This window comes from Elephas maximus, chromosome 7, assembly GCF_024166365.1.
Source record: "Elephas maximus indicus isolate mEleMax1 chromosome 7, mEleMax1 primary haplotype, whole genome shotgun sequence".
Taxonomy (NCBI): domain Eukaryota; kingdom Metazoa; phylum Chordata; class Mammalia; order Proboscidea; family Elephantidae; genus Elephas; species Elephas maximus.
In genome coordinates, this window is record NC_064825.1 from 35,991,016 (window position 1) to 36,014,071 (window position 23,056).

A 23,056-nucleotide genomic window follows, 5' to 3' on the forward strand; every position below is an offset into this window, starting at 1 on the left:
GAGTTGGTACTAATAGTATTATGCTTATGAAGAATGGCCTTAGTTTAAGAGATGCATGCCGAAGTACTTAGGAGTGAAGTGTCTTGGGGTGTTAGGGAAAAAAAATTATATTTACAAACATTTGTATACAAATAAATAAGGCCAAATGTTAACAATTGTTGAATCTGGTTAGTGGGTACTACTTTTAAATCAGAGTGGGTGCTGAACTATTCTTTCATATTTTCTGTTTTTATAGAAATTTTCATAATAAAAAGCTGGAAAAAATTAAATATAAATGATTTGCTTATTTATCTTTCTTCTAGGACTCTGCAGTGTTTGAGTGAAAAGATCTTGTTTTATAAAAGAAGGGAGTAAGGAGAAATTTCAAGAATGGTTTGGTTACCAGTCTTAAACTCCTGAGAAAACCAGGGTAAGTGCTGTTTAAAAAGTAATCAAAGCTTAAAGAAATTCGACTTGACGGCACTGCGTTTGTTTTTAGGGTTTATTTCAGCAGTAAATCTCTATGCATACAGGGAGACCATTTTGTTTGTTAAAAACAAAACAAAACAAAAACATCGCTCAATTCAGGCAAGTTACAATGAGGATTTTTTTTTTTAGAAAGAGGAAATAGAAAATTAACCATTGGCTAATATTAACGTGGAAACCCTGGTGGTGTAGTGGTTAAGAGCTAAGGCTGCTAACCAAAAGGGCCGCAGTTCCAATTCACCTAGGCGCTCCTTGGAAACCCTATGGGGCAGTTCTACTCCGTCCTGTGAGGTCGCTCTGAGTCGGAATGGACTCCACGGCAACGGGTTTTTAATATTAATGTGATTGATGGAGCCACTACCTTCCTCCTCCCCCCGTGCTGAGATCAGTACAGAGCTGGCATTAGGTTTCTATGTTGTCTCTAGCCTGGTGGAGCCCCCCCCCGATTCTGGAGGTTTTTTTAAATAAAGCACCTCAACTGCTTAGGGAATGCCAAAGGTTTAGAATTATTTTCTCAGGAAACAAAGGCAAAGACTAATTTACTTTTTGGTGAAGTTAAATTCTTTGCACAGAGTAAACTTTAAACGAGTTTATGGCTAACATAATTCTTATCGTGGGGGGGTTTGTCATGGCTTTATCACGCGTCAATCTGGACCTCAGTTTCCTTATTAACGCTGCTGACGGTAATTCATAAATTTGGTATCTAGAAGGTAAATTCTAAGTGAGAGTGGTACCACTGGAAGTGGAAAGTAGAATGTAGAGGGTTAAAAAGTAAGGACACAGAGGGTAGAGTCCTTTTTCAACAAATCCGGGCTTTTGTTATTTTTGCCGCGGTTACTATGACATCATTGGAGCCCAGGAATTACTCCCACTCCAGAGCTCCGTGAACTCTCGCGATACCAGAGCCTGGTGGAGCGCGAAACGCAGTGGGAGGGGCTGGGCTAGAACGACTGACTTCCGGCCAGGTCGTTGTCTGGGTGGCGCGGCCGAGTCATCGCTCGGCCTTGCAGCTTAGATCTCCCGTCTTTCCTCCCCGCCCCCCGCCCCGGGGCGGGGGGTCGACAGGCCAAGTGAGGCGGGAGGGTACTCGGACCTTCCCCTTCATTTCGCTCCGGCCAGCGCCCTGCTCCCCACGCTGGGGCTTGGGGTCCGTGGGGCCCGCGAGGCCCGGTCTGAGGGGCCGGGGCCTACGTGGGCCCGCCGCTGGGCCCCATGAGGCATAGCCTGACCAAGCTGCTGGCGGCTTCGGGCAGTGACTCCCCGACCCTCAGCGAGAGTCCGGCGCCGGTCGCGGCCTGCTCGCGGCCTCCGGACCTGACCCGAGCGGCGGCGGCGGAGACGGCGGCGGCCGGATATCCCGGCCGCAGGCAGCCGCGCGGCGACGAGAGCGAGTTGGAGGCCGGGAGGGGGAGCCGCGGCGGCGTGGCCGTGCGCGCGCCCTCGCCCGAGGAGATGAAGGAGGAGGCTATCGCTAGCGTCCCGAGGGAGGAGTCGGAGGACATGGACTTTCTGTCTGGGCTGGAACTGGCCGATCTGCTGGACCCCCGGCAACCGGACTGGCATCTGGAGCCTGGGCTTAGCTCGCCTGGGCCTCTCTCTTCGTCCGGCGGCGGTTCGGAAAACGGTGGCCTGTGGAGAGGGGACGATGACGACGAGGCCGCGGCTGCCGAGATGCAGCGCTTTTCCGACCTGCTGCAGAGGTTGATAAACGGTATCGGAGGCTGCAGCAGCGACAGTAGCAGCGGCGAAAAGAGGCGGAGAAAGTCTCCGGGCGGAGGCGGCGGCTGCAGCGGCAGCACCAGCGGTAACGACAACCACCAGGCAGCGACGAAGAGCCCCCGGAAGGCGGCGGCGGCCGCTGCCCGTCTTAATCGGCTGAAGAAGAAGGAGTACGTGATGGGGCTGGAGAGTCGAGTCCGGGGTCTGGCAGCCGAGAACCAGGAGCTGCGGGCCGAGAATCGGGAGCTGGGCAAACGCGTGCAAGCACTGCAGGAGGAGAGTCGCTACCTACGGGCCGTCTTAGCCAACGAGACCGGACTGGCTCGCCTGCTGAGCCGGCTGAGCGGCGTGGGACTGCGACTGACCACTTCTCTCTTCAGAGACTCGCCCGCCGGTGACCACGACTACGCTCTGCCGGTGGGAAAGCAGCAGCAGGACCTGCTGGAAGAGGACGACTCAGCGGGAGGAGTGTGTCTTCATGTGGACAAGGATAAGGTGTCGGTGGAGTTCTGCTCGGCGTGCGCCCGGAAGGCGTCGTCTTCTCTTAAAATGTAGGGTCAAGTAATCTGCTCTTTATCCGCGTTTACCCCTTTCAACTCCCTTACACCATGTAAAACACCTTAGTGGGACATCTTCACTGGACACATTTCAGAGGAGGAAAAAAGTAATATTGAATCTTTAAGTGTTTAGCTAAAAGCATGAATGTGACACTGTAACCAACTCCAAATGATAACATGTGACTATTAAATCTCTCTGACAGTTTCTTTTTTAGGTGATTTCCTTCCTGCCAGGCTCCGTTGTAGGGGTTACAGAACAGTCGTTCCCGCCTCACAACCTGGTAAGGATCCATCTCTTCACGTAACGCTCATGCTCTGCTGCTTAGTCTAATGGGCAACATCTCAATATGTGTGTGTGCGTGTGTGATATTTTTTTTTTTTTTTTCTTTTTTGGAAGGTGGGAGGGGAATCTGATTTGGGCCCTGTCCACCCTGGAAACAGACTTGTGCTGGTCAATGTGTTTAAGATGCTTCTCCTGATTGAAATAGCTGTTAATGTGTCCCCTTGTTCAAACTTGCGTGTACCTAGCTCTTCTGTCCCCAGTGTGGACATGGCCTTGGATGACATCGGTTCCAACTGTACACTGAAACCTGCTTATAGAGATACAGTTTGGATACAGTGAAACAGGTGAAGTTGGATGGAACTTCCGAGTTGTACAAGGTGCAAATTGGAATTCCAATTTTAGAGCAACTTTTCAGAGGTTGACAATACAGGTTATTTGGGGCATGCACAAATGTGATAGCTATTTTGCTGGAGATGACAGAAATCTCTTAAATATTTAAGAACGCCTTTTAGTTTTCAATAGAAGATATAGAAATACAATCTGTTCAGATTAACAGATTTTAATCTCTCACTTTTAGAGAAGTTGGAAGTTAATATACGTATCAGAATCCTGTGTTAGCTAACTGGAGAAAGAAAAAAAAATGGTTGATGAAATATTTCTTTGAGGACCAGCACAGTGATTACTGTATCACTGAGTATGAATAAATTGTTGAATAACTTTATTTTTGATGTATTAAAATTTTAGGTTAAATTTATGTTTGTATGACTAAATAATGAAGATTGTGAAATGTGAATGAAGAAGTGTAAAGTGAGGCTTCACAAAGAATCTTAATTGTTCTTATTCAAAAGCATTTGGCCTATTTAAAAATAGCTTTCAAAATTCAGTGGTTTTGGCCACTTAAATGACCCAGTTGACACAATTTTTCCAAAGATGGACATATTCTTTCTTTGAAGTACTGTTACTATTATCCAGTTGTATCAATTGAGTTATGGTGTCCTTCAGTGTAAGACACATTAAGAAATTCTTTGTGAAACATCACTGTTTGATAAAGTATATACGTATTTAGCATCCTTGTTTTTCTTTGTGCTAAAGTGGATACAGCTGTTGGGGCAGAAGAGACGGGACCAGCTGCTGGCCACATTTCCTGCTTTATTTTAAAAGGTAGTATAAGAAATGAGGAAAAAGAGGTAATATCAGGGCTTCTGCTGTCTTTTGTTTTTAAAATGTTCATAACTAAGTATTTTCCAGCAGTCCAAAGATGTAAGCTATCTTAACGCATAAAATGTTTTATTTTGTTGTTATTTGGTTATGAAAATGGAATCCTTGTTCTTGCACAACTGTAAATGTTTTGTTGCTAGATAATAAGATTTGAGACCTAAATTGGTCTCTGGTTTCCAGTGCACCACAGCATATTTTGTAAAATCATCTACTGCACTTGAGCATGAATGGGTAGTAGCCAAACTCACAACCTGGAGTGATGAACCTGCTTATACCTAATCGCAGGAGCAAGCCCCTCACAATGCAGCTGCATGGATTTTTAGTGCCTACTGAATTATATATATAAACCAAAAGTAGTTGGAAAAATTATTTGAAATGACTAATTTGTGCTATCTTTATGGAATATGTTAAATGTAGCTTTTTGAAAGAGAAGCCTTGAATTGAAATTTAACTAATACTTGAACATTTTGTATATATTTCTTTGTATATAATTTTGTGCAGTACCAATGACAAAAATATGGTGTCATAATAAAACCAGGTTTGTTGATCTTTCAGTTTATGGGCTCAAAGAATTTATTCATCTCTAACATGACATTGGAAAATAATGGATGGATGTAGGAAAAATGATTGTTATTAATGCTGACTGTGGGTCTTAAAAGGTTCTGGAAGCAGAAAGTGTGTTTTTCTAAAGATTACACCATTCCCTTGGAATATTTTCTTTCTAATTGTTGTTTTCCCTGCATTATTTGAAGCTTGGGGCTGGGGAAAGGAGTAGTCAAAGCTCTCTAAATTGGAATGCTTTGAAATTGGAGTGTAGATTACTAGAATGTCATTTTATAAATGGCAGTTTTTGGGAATACTTGATTCAAAACTTCTGAAAATGGAAAAATTAGTATGTCCTATTTTTAAAGCTACTTTGTTAGGTTCCTTATGTTTTATTAACTGTCTTTTTTTGTTTCCATTTCATTCTCTTTTTTTTCTAATTTTGGTGACTTAGTGATTTTGTCATTTTTACATCAATTTCATGGTCTTGTTTTTACATGGTAATTGCATGTACTTAGGACCTATTGGGGCTTTACATAAATTTGGTCATATTTATGTGTAAGCACACTTTACTGTAAATGGGTTTCTGAATTTATAACAGATCTGTTTATCTCAGTATGTAGTAAGCAATATCTCAAAGTGTCCTATCCACTACTTGTTAATTAAAAAAGTTATGATTAATATGAAGCTGTTGTCTTCCTATTTTTAGAAAATTGTGTACTAAATGATTAGTACTTGGATAAAGGAGATTTCTGGAAAATAGATTGTTTTGAAATTTTCAGGTTTTGGTCTGTTTACTGTAATGGATGAAAATTTAGTATTTGAGGAACTTTTTTTTCTAATTGTGCCTCTAGTTCCTAGGCTTAATATACCAAATGGTAAAATGGTACAGAATTAAAGATGTAGCTTTTTATATTTGTTTTCTGATGGTGGTAGGAATTCATACATTAACTGAACTAACATATATTATTGCCCTACTGTTGCTGTCATATTGACTATTTTTGCACTTCCTTGGCCAGACTTAACTAAAAAATCTACATTTGTTAAAGTGGAGTCACACTGCTAATAAATCCAACAAAAAGTGTTCAAAATATTTTAATTAAATATTTGTGCATTTTATAATCACTAAATTAATCTCTCTCTCTTCTCTTTAAACAGCAGTGTCTACAAAAACGAATCTTTTGCTACAACCTGTTAACTGACTGGACTGATGGTAACAAAGTAATTGTGGGAGCCATGTCGGTCAAAAATTTGGCATCTGCTGAAAAAAATGAATGCCATTTTCAAGTTCCCAAATTACTTCTATATTGATTTCACTTTCCAGAAATGGAGATATGAAAAGATTCTCTGGAATCCTTGAAAGACTTAATAGAAATATGTAAGACTAAATTTTGGAACAAAATTATACATTTTTTTTTTTTTTTTTGTCTTTCATGGGAGTGATACTCAGCTCTCTACATACTTTTTAAAAATTGTATCTATCCATTGGAGAAGAGAATGATAGTATTTCTTGAAGGAATTAGATTTTTTACATTACCAAGAACATATTCTGTGGAATTACATTTAGTGGACTAAAATTATATAAACAGGGCATCAGTGAGCACAAGGCATATCGTGAATTTGTATTTATTTCCTGGAACATGAGAGCTAATCTCAAGTACAGGCAGATACCTTCCTGAGTAAAATATAAAAGTTAATGTAAAGCTCTTAACCACGTTTTTGAAAAAATTGATTACGGTTCAATGTGTGTGGGTAGAGTTAACTGCATTTCAGGGAAGTACCAGGACATGTGGATTCTTCTGAGGTCTTGGCTTCTTCAGCTTTCTCTGAGTACTTGACACTGTTCTGTGATTATTTTGAGGTTTCTAATGAATGGCATCCTAGTTTCTACTGTTCGATATTAAAATGTGTCTAGTTTAAGGGCTTTAGTATTCTGGATGATGGGAGTAGCTTTTTTTGTGTGTGTGTGGCATATGGTTTTACTTAATTGAAATATTTTTCCAGCTTATTGTAAGTGTGAAAAAACACCCAAGAACTCTGGATTGTTTTATTTCATTTTCTTTGGATTATGTTAATACATTTGTTTCACCTGGTCTAGCCTGAGTCACTTTATTTTACTGACTCATTTGGGAAGTACGCAAATGATAGAAGTTTGAGAGGATAGGAGAAACTCCTATTCTTTTCATTCCAGAATGATTCATCATAATACATACAGTTGGTTATTGTACAGTATGGTACAAAACTTATTAAATCCACTCAGTTTCTTGTAATCTGAGTGTACTGAATGCCTGTGAAGCCAGGCAGCAAAGAGCATTCTCACTGGCTTATACTTCGTGACTGATGACCGATAGCATAGCTGTTTATAATTCTACAACCAAATGTTTAGCCACCACCACTATTTGGTGACCCTAACTACTGTTTTGATAGAACACAGAGTGGACAATTCACAGATAAGTAATTGTCTTTCTAAATATATGCTTGCCTAGTTCAGCATTTTGAAGGTAATTTCAGGTCTCATTAATTTAGTCAAACTTTCAGATAATCTGATGACTCTTGAAAGTTCAAGTGTCTTTTTCCCCCAGACCCACTATTAATAGAAAGTTTTGAGATCAAGTTTTTATATATTTATCATCTTTCTGTGCTGTTTTTTCTTTACCATTGTGGCTAGGAATCAGAAAGGGGAGGTCTTCCATTGGAAACTTGCAGAGTGGTTTGTTTGGCCAGCACAGTATTTTTCATGTATTTGAATTCCTTTATGTGTAGCCTTTACACTCTCTCAGCTAGTCACTCCTTACTGCTTTATAATGCCGGACCGAGCTCTGATGTAGACTGTAAAATGGTCATTCACATTCAGAGTTTTGAAGTACAGAAAAATTAAGCTGGAGATAATTTAAATTTTATTTCCAGAAAGTAAATTAGTTTATCATTAGGAACATAAATCATATATTATTGAAGTTTTTTTTTTTTTGCCAGATGGTAATTAGTAGGAATGTGCCCACTAACTTTTCATTGCTTTGGTTGCTGATACTGGTATTCTTTTCCTAATTACTTACTTTTCCCCAGTATGTACAATTAAGGTTGCTCACTTAGAATTATTTTGCCCACTCTTTAAAAGGAAACTAATTCACAACTATTAAATTATAATTTCATAATTTACCCAGAATTACTTACTTTGTTGAAAATCCCTGGTTTTCACAGTGAATCTAACAATCTAGTTACGAATGGTGTTTTGAACATTTGTGTAGTTTTGTTTAATATTCATAGTTTGTATTTTGTTGGTAGTTCAACTTTGTTTCGAATGTGCCTTTGGATTCTTTCTTGTATACCCACTGAGGACAATTTCCTAGACCCCTCTACACTATATATCTCAATTTAAACATAATATGAACCCTCCTTTTTTTTAAAGCCAAATAACTATACAAAGTAAAAGTTGTAAAAGACCGATTTAAATAGTTTATTGTGACTGTACTATTAAAAACTTTATCTTTCAGACTGAATGAGGCAGTGTTCTTTAAGCACAAATGACTGAAAGCTTCCTTAAATTGTGATGCAAATCACAGCAAGTTCACGTCACTTATCTGCCCTCTGACCAAAAATTTTGGTACATTTTTTAGCAACAGATCTAAAATAACATGCTTTATTGCTTATGTTGCCCATTACTACTAAATGAAAAGATGGCTTAAGAAATATGTGGTAGAGGACAGGTGTTAGAAAGTAATCCTTTTGGGTTATATAAACCACTGAACCCATTTATAGATGATGTGCTAGTGAATATGTATTGTGGGAATGTTTAAGAAAACAACTAAATTATCGAACAGTTGAATCAGCAGGTTTTGAATTACCTAAAAGTTGATTATTCTGTATTATTGGGTCTTATTCAGTAATTTGGGTTTTAATTTATAAAGTCAGGAGTTACTTCTCATTTTTTCCCCCACTGTAATAAAGAAGTGACAGAATACAGGTAAACAGATAACTGAGTCGGAGAGCTTTCAGTCTTGATTTTACACCTTGTAGAAAAACCAGGTAAATTTTTTTTCCTTCTAAATAATATACTTTTTCTGGTTATAAGAGTAAAGCATACTATAGAAAACTTTGAAAATCAGAAACACATCAAGAAGAAAAAAATCGTAATTCCATGACCCAGAAAATATCCACAATAAACATTTTTGGCATATTTCCTTTCAGTCTTCTAGGCAGTTTTTTTTTTTGCCTCATAATTGGGGTCATTTCTTATGTGAGTTTCTGAGAGAATAAATTTTATGTCCTTTGGAAAGAACAAAATAGTCTTTGCATTCTGAAAATTTGAAAATGTATCATTTCGCTTGAATTTTAAATCTTTGGCAGCACTGCATTACTGTCTTCCTTCAGAGATGCTGTAGCCTATTCATTCCTGAAGCTGCCTTTTCTAGGCAATAGACTAAATTGTCATTTTATGTTTTTAATAAGATTACTTAACAGGTATGTCACTCCATTTGGAGGAAGTAGTAAGATGCTCATGAATATGATCTCGAACAGCACTTAAGATTTGTTAGGTACTTTGTGTGATGACTGGGATTGATTCATGAGAAAGCATTAGTCTAGACATGTGCTGCCCAGGACTGTAGCCGTTAGCTATGTGTTGCTAAAAATTTAAGAACTCAGTTCTTCGGTTGCACTGGCCACATTTCAAGTGCTCAGTAGCCACTATGGCTAGTGGTTATCATATTGGTAATGCAAATATAAAACATTCCCATCACCACAGAAAGTTCTGTTAGACATTGCTGGACAAGCTGTTATGTAGTGTTTTACAAAACTTGCATGGAAATTAGGAATAGACTTGGATATTTCAGAGAGCAAAACTAGAAGAAATAGGAAAGACTATAGTTACCATTTGAGTGCCTGATGTATTAGGTGCTATGTTAGCAACAAATATAATACCAACCATAAATCAGGTTACTGATGAGGCAGTTGAAGGCCAGAGAGGTTTGTTAACTTGCTTAGCATTGCATAGCTAAAAAAGAGGCTCAGGTCTGTGATTCCAAACAACTATCTCAGTAGATGGAAGTTACAAAGAGAACTTAGCTACATCTTCTAAGACTCCAGCTTTCCAAAAATAAAAGGTTACACTTTGGAAGTTGGTAGCTCTATCATAACTACTTAAGCTGAGCCTGAATAAACATATCTTGAGGAAGACTAACAGCCCTGATGGCGCAGTGCTTAAGCGCTCAACTGTTAACCAAAAGATTGGTGAATCCACCAGCTGTTCAATGGGAGAAAGATGTGGTAGCCTGTGTCCATAAAAGATGTATAACCTTAGAAACCCTATGGGGCAGTTCTTCTCTGCCCTATAGGGTCGCTGTGAATCAGAACCGACTCGATAATGGGAGCAGGTGTGTGTGTGGTGTGAGGAAAATGAATTGATCTTTGGTGAGGAAGGTCGTTAAATACATTCTAAGATTCAATGGACTAATAATAAATGCCCATGGAAACCCTTTGAATTTAGAAAATGAATTATAAGTAACATTTGCTATAGCATACTGGTTTTTTTTTTCCCCATTTTCATTCCTGTTTGGCTTCTTCATGAGGTCTTTATTAAAAACTGCTATATGGTTATCTTTTCCTCTAGCGCAAACTCAATGCCTAATGTAAAGGAGTAGAGGGAGCTAGATGGAAGAGAATATTGGGCAAAAGAGAGAAGTTGTATCCTTGTTTAAGCAGGTAGTCTTTACTGGGATTCAGCCTTTTATTGTCCTGTGTAGCTTTTTGTAGATCCCAAAGTAATATCTCATAATTACAAATCTGTTTATTCATCCATTAAACATAGGTTATTTTTACCATTTTATTTTTGTGTACATGTTTTAAATCAGAGTTTCTAGGTCAGGTTCAGGTAACTGAAGGGCTTTTATGAGTAGTTTATATTGTCTAGACCCAAGGTATGCTGCAAACGCAGTCTGGAGCAAAATGGGAAATAGCATCTTTCTAAAGATAGGCTTAGAAATTCTGATCCAGTAGGTTAAGATGTTTCCTTTCTCTGGTAGCAGGGCTGACTCATATCTGTAAGAAAACATTGAAACGTTTCACCAGAAAAGTTTTTTGTATCATGAGCCTATATACAATGTATATTAATCTTAGAAGTCTTAAAACACTAGATAAAATTAAAGCAATGCTATTATCTTATTCCTTCTAAAAGGTACCGTTTTCTTTTGTTCCTTTCTCCAGTTCACCTCAGGAGGCTTGTGTGTCATAGATTGCTTGATGCAGAAGAGTTCATCAGAGAATAATCAATTACTTTGAAGCAGCAGGCTTATAGCTAAATATTTTCTGATGAAATTTTCTTTGGTGGAAGTACTCAAACATGTAGGAACATTGTGTGTATATGTAGCTTTGACACTAGGTATAGTACTGTATCAGTTAACATTTAATCCAGATTAAGGTTAACAGTCTCAACTACACACTAAAAGACAGTGTGATAAAGTTCTGGAGATGTTTTTAAATTCCTGAGAAATAGTATTTGATTATTTATAAGGAAAAAACATCTTATTAGCTCTTGCAAATAAAAAAAGTGGATTGTTCTTGGTCTAATATACTTTAAAATGGAAAATATATTTGCTGTTTTAAATTATCTAGGTAGTCACATTAAAGTTTTTCAGTGATGATGAGAAAACAGTAAAAGAATCCTACCTGGCTGCTAGGCCACCATTCACAGGTATAGCCAAGATAAACGGATAAAGACCACCAAAAACAAGACCAACCAGCCCACTCCTTGTTACAGTACAAGTTTCACAGCTCAAATTACCTAGGAAATAAATAACTTAGTTCTGGAAATGAAGAACAAGATAGTCAAGTAAACATGATGCAGAGAATGCAAGGTACCTTTATATGTATCACAGATTCTGCTGATTTCTCCTGTCATCAAATATACTACACAAAAGTATAAACTAATACAGTAAACACAGTTCTGCAAGGCCTGTTGAAAGGTATATTAACATGTATGAGTAAGCTAAACAGCCAGGAATAACTGATGAAGACCACCTTAGGAAAAATTCTCTGATTTATTCTGAACTTAATGTCAGGGTTTTGGCCACAGTTAACTTTTTGTAGTTGCCTTCTATCAGCAGACTTGAACTAATATTTCTCTGTCTTTAAGAAATTTTGTAACCTGTGGGAACTTCTTTGAGACAGCTGTCTGTATTTTATTATTTTACATTATATATTTTGACTTTATTTTTATAAAACTCCTTATTTCCAAAATGAGTATAAAACTCGAACCTGTTGCCATCGAGTCATTGACGACCCTATAGGATAGAGCAGAACTGCCCCATAGTTTCCAAGGAGCACCTGGTGGATTCGCACTGCCAGCCTTTTGGTTAGCAGATGTAGCTCTTAGCCGCTATGCCACCAGGGTTCCTTATTTGTTTCCAAAATAAGTGTAAGGCATATTAAAAACAGAAAGTAAATAACTTGATGTCATCACTTGGTCTGTTTTGTTCATCGGGCAGTAAGTTTCCCTTGATCAAAAACTCTTTCGAACAAAATACTGGACCAATTTAAACAAATTTAGAGCAGCACTAACCTGAACATAATTTAGAAGGACCCCCTTCTAACCCCTATTGTATAGCAATATTTTATTCGAAATTGGATGATTTTTCAAGATTAGCTTCAAATTCAAAGCACTCTGCATGTATGGTAAATTTTTAAAAGGAAATCAAATCTTCATTCGATAATTCTTGTATATGCATTTAGTGCTCTGAGAGATTACTATACAGTCTTATTCTCATGAAAACATTTTTTCCCTTTCAGGAACTTCTGTACAAAATACAAAGTGTTTTTTAAAAGCTCAAGGTAGTCAGCATTTTTTTTTAAAATAAGGTTTCCAAATATTTCTTACTCTAAATGAACACCATGGGAAAGATAAGCTAGATAAAGTAAAAATGCTGTGTATGTGCATCTTACATTGCTGACAGACTGCTAATATAAATTAAGTTTCCACCCTACGTGGAGATGCTAGTAAGGTTCAATCTTATTCAAATGTTACATAGCTACTTTTGATATTAATATTTAGATGTTGCAAATAATATATACCAGGGCAGACTTTATATTGAAGGTGAAACAATTTACCTCTACTCAAAGGTAAACTTATAAAACCTGTAAAAGATACTTGTGCTGTCAAAAACGGAATCACTGCCATTGGTAAACTGGCAGCTACCCGAGCCTGTGTCACATTTAAGACGCGTCGAAAAAGACTGTTGGCTATGAGGCCACAGAGAGCAGCATTAAGTCCAATATATGCTGATCCATGTTCAAGCAGATTCCTGTGGGTGGGGGAAAAAAAAAAAAAAAACTTAGTTCTCTCTGTGTGTAAGATCTCTCGATTTTAGCATATGTTACAGAGTGTACTAGGACTTTGTGATTAACTGGATACAACATACATCCCTTAAAAAATCCATTGCCATTGAGTTGATTCTGACTCACAGTCACACTGTAAGACAGAGCAGAACTGCCCCATAAGGTTTCCAAGGAGCAGCTGGTGGATTTGAACTGCTGACCTTTTTGGTTAGCAGCCAGATGCTTAACCAAAATTGTACCACCAGGTTATGGACCCTATGTTTTACATAAAGACCTTAATTCTAAAAGGATTTCAAATTTGGGCAACACTTAATGACACAATGATATGTTTAGATTTTAGAAATTAGTGCAGCAATTTCTAATTTCTAATAAACTGTGTAGCAGAGAACAGCTTCTCAAAAGTCTGATTTGGATTCTGTTCCTCTGGTCTATAATACTCAATACTCACCTGATACAACACATTATAAGGTGGTACTATATCGTGATCATGGACTTAGAATACTCAGCTTCACATCAATCTATAAACATCTTGAAGGAAATGGATACAAAGATACAATTTGGTTTCAACAGCACTTGACACACAGAAGGTAGAGTAAATATGTTTTCTTTCATCTTCCCGGAAGCATTAGTGCCAGGTTTGTGGGACAGGAGAAATACTAACATTGAAGGAACACTAAGCATTTGGCTGCTAACCAAAAGGTTGGCAGTTCGAATCCACCAGCCGTTTCTCGGAAAGCCTATGGAAAGTCGCTATGAGTCGGAATCGACTCAACGGCCAGGGTTTTTTTATTTTTTTAATGTGCTAGGTAAGGAGCCCTGGTGGTAGTGCAGTGGTTAAAGTACTGAGCTGCTATTCAAAAGCTCAGTGGTTCAAACCGACCAGCCACTCCACGGAGAAAGATGTGGCAGTCTGCTTCTGTAAAAATAACTGCGTTGGAAGCCCTATGGAGGCCATTCTGCTATATCCTATAGGGTCGCTATGAGTTGGAGTTGACTCAGTGGCAATGGGTACGTGCTAGGTACTTTACAATAACCCACTGAAATAAAGAATAAGTTGACCTAAAATAGTAAGTGGTAGAAATGGGTTTTAAGCCAGGGTATGTATGAATTTTTAACCCATGTTCTATACATTGTTTAATTTTGGAAAAATTACCTAGAATTATAGATGGATAATGAAAATTTAGTCTCCAAACAATTCAGCCTACCACTTAGCTTTTTTGCTACCTGCCTTGCAAAATTCCTCATTTCTTTTAACTAGCCAAATTAGCCTCATGGTCCCCCTCCAATGTGTGTGGTTAACTACTTACCTCAAAACAGCTTTTCTAGGAACTCCTAATTGAGTTCCTGCATCACTGAATGTATTACATCTCTTATATGTCATTTTGAAATCGTAACAGCGCCTGTCATTCACTCAGTGAGTACCTACTACATGCAGCAGACTTGATGCCAAAGGCACAAAATAATTATTTTCTACTTGCAAGGTATTCGTAGTTGACTATTACTGGAGGATGAAAGATATTTCAACTTAACCTATAAGAAATCTATACAAATGGTAATGGCAGTACAAAAGTGACTATTTAGGAACTTACGGTACAAAAGATACTAGAGAACCTATCAAATATAATAAAATAACCACAAAGAACAAGTAAATGTGAAAGACCTGTGGCTTTTTGTGAGGGCTGAGGGGATGGGAAATGGAGCATTTCCTCTAATAAGAATTTCATCTTCACAATGATTCTGTGAAATACGTATTATCCCTATTTTAGTCATAGGGACCAATGATCAGTAAATAATTTGCCAACACTAAGAAAACAAGTAGTGCAACTGGAATCTGAACAGCAAAGTTTGCTGTCTCCCATTCAGATTTTAAGTTCCATTTGGCGATCTATGGGGCAGTTCACATGGGGTTGCTATCAGTCAAAATTGACTTGACAGCACCCAACAACAACATGGTTAAAGTCACATTTTTTAGTCAATAATTCAGTAAGCACATAATTGCTATTAGTTAGCAGGCCCCTGTCAATCTTTTCAAAAAAAGCAGCTCACGACTTGGCAAGATGATGATGTTAGGTGCTGTTGAGTCGGTTCTGACTCACAGCGACCCTGTGCACAACAGAATGAAATACTGCCTGATCCTGAACCATCCTCACAATCGTTATGCCTGAGCTCATTGCAGCTACTGTGTCAGTCCACCTCTTTGATGGTCTTCCTCTTTTCCGCTGACCCTGTACTCTGCCAAGCATGATGTTCTTCTCCGGGGACCGATCCCTCCTGACAACACGTCCAAAGTATGTAACACACAGTCTGGCCATCCTTCTAAGGGGCATTCTGGTTGTACTACTTGTAAGAGATTTGTTCGTTCTTTTGGTAGTCCATGGTGTATTCAATATTCTTCGCCAACACCACAGTTCAAAGGCGTCAGTTCTTCTTCGGTCTTGCTTATTCATTGTCCAGCTTTCACATGCATATGATGCGATTAAAGATACCATGGCTTGGGTCAGGCGCACCTTAGTCTTCAAGGTGACATCTTTGCTCTTCAACACTTTGAAGAGGTCCTTTGCAGCAGATTTTCCCAATGCAATGAGTCTTTTCATTTCTTGACTGCTGCTTCCATGGCTGTTGATTAAAAAGAAAGACAGACCAGACCAAGATGGATGTCAGAGGAGACTCTGAAACTCGCTCTCGAACGTCAAGCAGCTAAAGCAAAAGAAGAACTGATGAAGTAAAAGACCTGAACAGAAGATTTCAAAGGGCGTCTCAAGACGACAAAGTATTATAATGATATGTGCAAAGAGCTGGAGATGGAAAACCAAAAGGGAAGAACACACTCAGCGTTTCTCAAGCTGAAAGAACTGAAGAAAAAATTCAAGCCTCGAGTTGCAATCGTGAAGGATTCTATGGGGAAAATATTAAACAATGCAGGAAGTATCAAAAGAAGATGGAAGGCATACACAGAGTCACTATACCAAAAAGAATTAGTCTGTGTTCAACCATTTCAAGAGGTGGCATATGATCAGGAACCGATGGTACTGAAGGAAGAAGTCCAAGCTGCTCTGAAGGCATTGGCGAAAAACAAGGCTCCAGGAATTGATGGAATATCAATTGAGGTGTTTCAATAAACATATGCAGCGCTGGAGATGCTCACTTGTCTATGCCAAGAAATATGGAAGACAGCTACCTGGCCAACTGACTGGAAGAGATCCACATTTATGCCTATTCCCAAGAAAGGTGATCCAGCCGAATGTGGAAATTATAGAACAATATCATTAATATCACATGCAAGCAAAATTTTGATGAAGATCATTCAAAAATGGCTGCAGCAGTATATTGACAGGGAACTGCCAGAAATTCAGGCTGGTTTCAGAAGAGGACGTGGAACCAGGGATATCACTGCTGATGTCAGATGGATCCTGGCTGAAAGCAGAGAATACCAGAAGGATGTTTACCTGTGTTTTATTGACTATGCAAAGGCATTTGACTATGTGGATCATAACAAATTATGGATAACATTGCAAAGAATGGGAATTCCAGAATGCTTAATTGTGCTCATGAGGAACTTTTACATAGAACAAGAGGCAGTTGTTCGAACAGAACAAGGGGATACTGCGTGGTTTAAAGTCAGGAAGGGTGTGCGTCAGGGTGTATTCTTTCACCATACCTATTCAATCTGTATGCTGAGCAAATAATATGAGAAGCTGGACTACATGAAGAACGGGGCATCAGGATTGGAGGAAGACTTATTAACAACCTGCGTTATGCAGATGACACAACCTTGCTTGCTGAAAGTGAAGAGGACTTGAAGCACTTACTAATGAACATCAAAGACCACAACCTTCAGTATGGATTGCATCTCAACATAAAGAAAACAAAAATCCTCACAACTGGACCAATGAGCAACATCATGATAAATGGAGAAAAGATTGAAGTTGTCAAGGATTTCATTTTACTTGGATCCAAAATCAACAGCCATGGAAGCAGCATCAACAAATCAAAAGATGCACTGCACTGGCAAGACAGACATATGAAATAACTGGATAATATAAAACCAAATTTAAGAAGTGGCAGTAAATATGATACATGAAATTCTGAAGATCAGAAAATAAAGTTTTTGATATTAAAAAAAATTTCATACAATTAACTTCAAATAAATACTGGACGTATCTGTTTGATAATAAAAAGAAGGGTAAGGATTCAAACTTAGGAGAACCAGGATAGATAAATGGGCAAGTACAGGAAAAGGCAACAAGGAAAAGATAATGGGATGCTGCCATTGCCCTGTTTAAGTTGTGCTTGAGATCACCTTACTTCCCCATGCTCTCCTTTTTCCTCTGATGAAGGTACCAGTGACACAGGTTGCTTTCTTTTCAAACCACCTATCTATTCAATTTTTTTGGATCAGTGTCTTCAGCTCTTCCCACTTTGCTGGCCTAGAAACATGAACAGGCCCTTTTTAAGAGTTTTTGTTATTTACTACAGGAAAACAAAAGTGTGTGCATAAAGGGGTATGAGGACATTTACAGTTTATGAAATCTCACCAAGTTCTTGGTTTACAGGCTCTTCCTTATGTAAATAGTAAGTGGTAGCGAGATTGGGATCTGTAGTTTTCATTCCTGAAGATAGTAAAAATATACTTCCAAAATATATTTCAAATCCATCTTTTCATCCCAACTGCTACCACCCTACCATCACCGCCCACTAGGATTATTATGCCACGTTTCCTACTGGTTTCCTACTTCCTTTTTCTCCTACTTCAAAACTATTTCCCATAAAACTGGAACATTGTTTAAAAATGTTATCTGGATTACATCACTCCCTTGCTTAAAACTCTTCTTGTTCCTCTAACTTTACGTGCAATTCCCTTGTACTCCAGTTACATTGGTTCTTTATACATGACAAACTCTTTCCAGTCCTGTGTCCTCGTCATAGGCCATTCCCCCTGCTTAAAATGCTCCCTGCCCCTCCACCCTCTGGCTGGCTCCTCTTCATCCTTTTAGGGCTCAGCTTTTTGGTTTAAGTGTAATCTAGTCAAGAGAGGCCTTCTTTACTCCCAAGGAGGTCTAAGGACATTTTGTGGAAGTGCATGATAGTTGCTTATGTTGTCTTAAAGATCAGTATGTTCCCTATATAGCTTTTTCATCTTTAATATCTTAAAGATCTTTTGCCCATTACTTCATTTCTCAAACATCCCCAGTCTAGCCATGTGTGTTGCACAGTCCTCCTTTAGACTGAGAGGCATACAATGATAAAAGTGAGTTAAAGTCTAATTTAAAAGTCATCTTAAAGTTTTGTTATTTAAGTGATTTCTAAATGTTTACATTTTATTATATTGTAAATTGAACCTTCATACAATTACATTATGTCCAATGATACTTCTAACTTTCTAAACTTCCACAATAGCTATGTGACCTTGAGCAAAGTGGTTTACCTCTCTGGGTTTCCTTCTGATATTCCATGTTATTTATACTTAAACCAAATAAATTTGAGATAATGACATCGATGATGAAAATCCACCTGGTAAAAGGTATTTTTAAATTAAGGTATCTTACTTTTCTACTTCCGGAAGTTGGTTAATTTTTCTGGTTATAATATCAAGAGTTAAATTTTCCTTGATAGTATCATCTGGTTCATGATTTTCCATCTTGGAGCCTTAAAAAAAGCAAATGAAAGTACTTTTTTAATAATATCTATAGAAAAACAACAAAAGAATTATTCGTGTTCATAATCTAAAAAAAAAAAAATGCATACACACCTTATCCCCTCTACCCAAAATTATTCTAAGTGAAATAGAAACCAGATGTGAAAGATAATACCATATTTTACACAAATAGCATGCACCGTCTACATTTGTTTGCCAACTATGCCCTCCCTCTTGCAAGGTATTTTCATAAGTGCTGCTATGCCAATTTTTTTTTTAAAACATGTTGCTGTAAAAAAAATTAGCATAGCATGCTTACAAAAACACCTCACAGAGCGGCTGGCAAACAGATGTAGAAGGTGTGTGTTATCTGCATTAAAATATGATACATAAAGCTTCTAAAATTACAGGTATCTTCATAATCTTTAGAAAACATTTTTTAAGTTTGCAAACAGTCCTAAACATAAAAGACTGATAAAACGAATACTAAAATTAAGAACTTGTGCTCAATAGGTACCATAAAGGTAGTGTGGAGAAAATGTTAGCAATACAGCTGACGATGGATTAGTTAGAAACCAGAATATATAAAAACTTACAACAAGAAAAAGGCAAACGAGAGTTTTTGACAAGAGTTTTCTGCACTTCACAAAATGAGGAAAACCAAACAATAAACATGAAAATATGCTCAACCTCATTATCATCAGGGAAACAAAAAACTACAGTGAAATACCAGTATATAGGTTGGCTAAAATTAAATGCCAATTTCAATTACTGGCAAGGAACATGGGCGACTGAAACATTTTATGTGCTGCTGGTGAAAGTGTAGATTGGTAGAACCACTTTGAAAAATAATTTGGTATTTTATAGGGTTGACGATACATACCTGATGACCCACCAATTTCACTTCCGGGCATACCTTAGAGCAGGGGTCAGCAAACTTTTCTCTAAGGGGTCAGATAGTAAATATTTTAGATTTTGTGCAATATATACATAGGTTGTCAAAAAAAAAAATTTCCTTAACGCTTTAAAAGTAAAACCCTTCTTAGCTGGCTGGCCCTACAGAAACAAGCCACAGGCTGTATCTGACCCAGAGGCCAGTAGGTTGCTGCATGGGTCAGGGACAATGTCAGAGCAGTGGGATGGTGAATGATTTTTGGTCTGAAGATTTTGCTCTCCAAACAACAGATTTCAGGGTAGCAGAGTTAAGAAAAGCAAAAGTTCAGGGAAAACAGCAAAGGACAACATGGTTTTATGACATCAGATTTTCTTGGTTCATCACCATACATTTGCTATGAGATTAATTTGCAACACTGACTAACTTAACAAATACTGGGTACCTATTACATGTAAGACATAATTTGGAAAAAAGTGCACAAAAATTATCTCTGGACTTTAATGCAGACTTGCTCTGCATACTGGTGAGATGGAAACTAGCCATTTCTACAGTATGTCTATAACCAAAAAAGCCCAAACTCTCCCCCGGAGTCTATTCCGATTCATAGTGACCCTACAGGACAGGGTAGAACTGCCCCATTGGGTTTCCAAGGAGTGGGATGGTGGATTCAAACTGCCGACCTTTTGGTTTAGCAGCCAAGCTCTTAACCACTTTGTCACCAGGGCTCCGTGTATTAGAAACCCAAACAAAAAAACCAAATCCCCTGCCTTGGAGTTCCTTACAACTCAGCGATCCTGAAAGAGTAGAACTGCCCCATAAGGTTTCCAAGGAGCACCTGTTGGATTCGAACTGCCGACCTGACCTTTTGGTTAGCAGCCGTAGCTCTTAACCAGTAAGCCACCAGGGTTTCCCTATTAACAAGAAAACCAAAAACCAAACCCAGTGCCGTGGAGTCAATTCCAACTCAGAGCGACCCTATAGGACAGAGTAGAACTGCCCCATAGTTTCCAAGGAGCACCTGGCGGATTCGAACTGCTGACCTTTTGGTTCGCAGCGTAGCACTTAACCACTATGCCACCAGGGTTCCCCTGTTAACAAGGGTCACCCTTAATGTCTAGTCCTGATCAGGCAGTCCCCTTGTGGCAAAAATTCCTATAAATGGTAATGCCACTTTTAAAAACTAGGATCATTTCAAAAGGCTTTTGTATTAGCTATCACTATCACGCTGCTCTGAGAAGAGTTCCGAGGGATATGCAATGTATAAAGTGAGGCCTGGTAAGAAATTTGGCCAAAGTCACTGTAAATTAGCAGTAAACGGGAGGTTTTTCAATCTATGGCATTTTTTTTTTTTCCTTGTATTGGCTTAATCTAAGTATCTTTCCGATCTTTCCTTCCAGGATGCAAAGTGAAAAGACTATCAGCACCGCAGGGTCGACTCCCTTCCTTCCCTCGCGGCCCAGTTCCACGACCCCATTAGCATGCCGCCGGCGACTAGCGCGCTATAGCGCCGGGCTTCCTCAGATATCGGGACATTTACTGGGCCCTTTCCTTTTTTTTTTTCCCCCGAATGCCAGTACCTTCTGCTCCCCGTCTTTCAGCAGCCGTTCCCGCCCCTGGTCTTCCTCAGCCACGCCAGGGCTCAAGGCAACCTTGGCGCATCCGGCCCGGGCGCAGCCATCTTTGGGTGACACGTGACTCGGCGGGAGGTTGATTGGGCTCCCAGGATTTAGTGGGCGGCTTCCGGCCGAGGGAGTTTCTGGGCCGCTGAGTGGTGGAGCTCGGCGGGCTCAGTAGGCGCTTGTTGCTTTCACGCAGGTTCCCCACGATAGAGCCGGTGGAAAATGAAATTTTGAGGTGAAATTGGGTGGATATAAACCCTGCCCTTCCACTGAAAACCTACCTGTGAGGCCTTGGGCAGGTTATTTTAACCTTTTTTAGTTGATATAGACCCCGGTAGCGGAAGTGGTTAAGCGTTTGGCTGCTAACCAAAAGGTGGGCAGTTTGACTCCACCCGCCGCTGCTTGGAAACCCTATGAGGCAGTTCTACTCTGTTTTATAGGGTCGCTGTGGGTTTTTAGAATCAACCGGACGGCAATGGGTTTGGTTTTGTTTTTTTTCCTAGTTAATAGTCTACACCTTATGGTGGGGTATATTTAAAGTGCATAGCCCTTGACACACCACGGATGCTCAGGTTAAAAAAAATGAAAAAGGAGCTGAAATTTCTTTGCTCCATTGGTGTTTTTTTTTTTTTTTTTAGGTCTCTTGCATCTTCAGCTCCCTGTGCCTGTTATGTTCTTGTTGGATTTCCCACCATAATCTGAGCTCCTCAAGTGCAGAAGCTTATTTTTCTAATGATCTCTGGTGCCCTGCAGAATATACTTGTAAAGGCAGGATTGGGTGGAAACGAGAAAGCCTGCTGTCTTCATTAGTAAGGACAACTGAGAACCCCAAGTATTGGGCCTGGCCTCTGAAGGCCTTTGTTTCATTTCTCATCCCTGCACCCTCTTTCCTCATCCATAAAATACGAGGAGAAATAGATGTCTTGACTTGATTACTTTGTCCAGTTGTCAGGATCCAATAAAAATGTTTATGGAAGGTTGCTTTCAAAATCATTGAGCTTTATTAAAGAAAGTGGTATTCAAGATAAAGGAGAAGCCTTCATAGAGGAGGTAAACTGGAGAAGAGTCCAAAAAATTACTTGGTTGAGAGGAATTTAGTTGATCATTGCTAATCAATGAATCAGAAATGAATCAAAACAGCTCTGAATCCCATTCAGAAATATCTACCCCTCAATCCAAAAGTTTCCAAGATAAATGTCAAGAAAGTTTGAGAAAACCAGCTTATTAAGATGCTAACTATAACTTTTTTATATATAACATTTTTTTTCTGAATAGTTCTAATGTTTCATAAACTCCATTTTATGCTTTTATTCCACTTGCATTTTAATAGGTTTAGAAGTCAGTTTAGAAATTAATAAATGCCATTCTGGATTAAGAAAAGCAGTTTAGTATGTTGAGATTACATAAAAGATAAAAGGGATATCTAAATTGGACAGAAAGGAATGATAATATTTCAGTAAGTGGAGATAGAGGACATTACAGGTGAAGGGCTTAATTAGTCTGGTTTGGCTAGTGTTTAATATTAAGGCAAGTGTTATGAATTGAATTGTGTCCCTCAAAAACATGCGTTGAATTCCTGGACCTTGTACCTGTGGATGTTTTTATTTTGTTATGTTAATGAGGTTATACCCATATAGGGTGGATCCTAAACTGTATTACTTCTGAGTTATCAAAACACCAGAATAGACAGAGACACACAGAGGGGAAGACAGGCACTATGTGAGAATATCTACAAATCAAAGAATGCCAAGGAACCAAGGAATGCCTGGGGCTACTGACAAGGAAGGAGTCAACATG

General features: G+C 38.9%; 2 protein-coding genes across 6 annotated transcripts; one reads left to right on the plus strand and one right to left on the minus strand.

The window, feature by feature from the left end:
* Nucleotides 1–1,407: 1,407 nt before the first annotated feature.
* CREBZF (CREB/ATF bZIP transcription factor) lies at nt 1,408–8,645 on the plus strand. Of its 5 annotated transcripts, XM_049891103.1 has the most exons (4): nt 1,408–2,735; nt 2,945–3,022; nt 4,117–4,185; nt 5,944–8,645. In XM_049891103.1, exons 1-2 carry the CDS (start codon nt 1,678–1,680, stop codon nt 2,958–2,960), a joined length of 1,074 nt encoding a protein of 357 aa, XP_049747060.1. In that variant the 5' UTR covers nt 1,408–1,677; the 3' UTR covers nt 2,961–3,022; nt 4,117–4,185; nt 5,944–8,645. The 5 variants fall into 5 exon arrangements, with proteins under 5 accessions (XP_049747060.1, XP_049747059.1, XP_049747061.1 ...); XM_049891102.1 differs by having other exon boundaries at nt 2,945–4,185; XM_049891104.1 differs by having other exon boundaries at nt 2,945–4,185; nt 5,947–8,645.
* Nucleotides 8,646–10,520: 1,875 nt separating this feature from the next.
* On the minus strand, nt 10,521–21,351 carry TMEM126A (transmembrane protein 126A). Its single transcript, XM_049891108.1, has 6 exons — nt 21,218–21,351; nt 19,629–19,689; nt 18,657–18,756; nt 12,883–13,076; nt 11,446–11,560; nt 10,521–10,818 (listed from the first exon to the last, which is right to left on the minus strand). The coding sequence occupies exons 2-6, from the start codon at nt 19,657–19,659 to the stop codon at nt 10,623–10,625; spliced, it is 636 nt and encodes a 211-aa protein (XP_049747065.1). The 5' UTR covers nt 19,660–19,689; nt 21,218–21,351; the 3' UTR covers nt 10,521–10,622.
* Between the last annotated feature and the right edge of the window lie 1,705 nt (nt 21,352–23,056).

Excerpts from the sequence above, each read along its gene's own strand:
- CREBZF (XM_049891102.1), top strand. The coding sequence starts at position 1,678 with ATGAGGCATAGCCTGACCAAGCTGCTGGCGGCTTCGGGCAGTGACTCC.
- TMEM126A (XM_049891108.1), bottom strand. The coding sequence starts at position 19,659 with ATGCCCGGAAGTGAAATTGGTGGGTCATCAG. Across the intron at positions 13,077-18,656 it reads CAACTTCCGGAAGTAGAAAA|GAATCTGCTTGAACATGGAT; the intron begins GTAAGATACCTT and ends CCCCACCCACAG. Across the intron at positions 11,561-12,882 it reads AAGTTTACCTTTGAGTAGAG|GTAATTTGAGCTGTGAAACT; the intron begins GTAAATTGTTTC and ends TTTATTTCCTAG.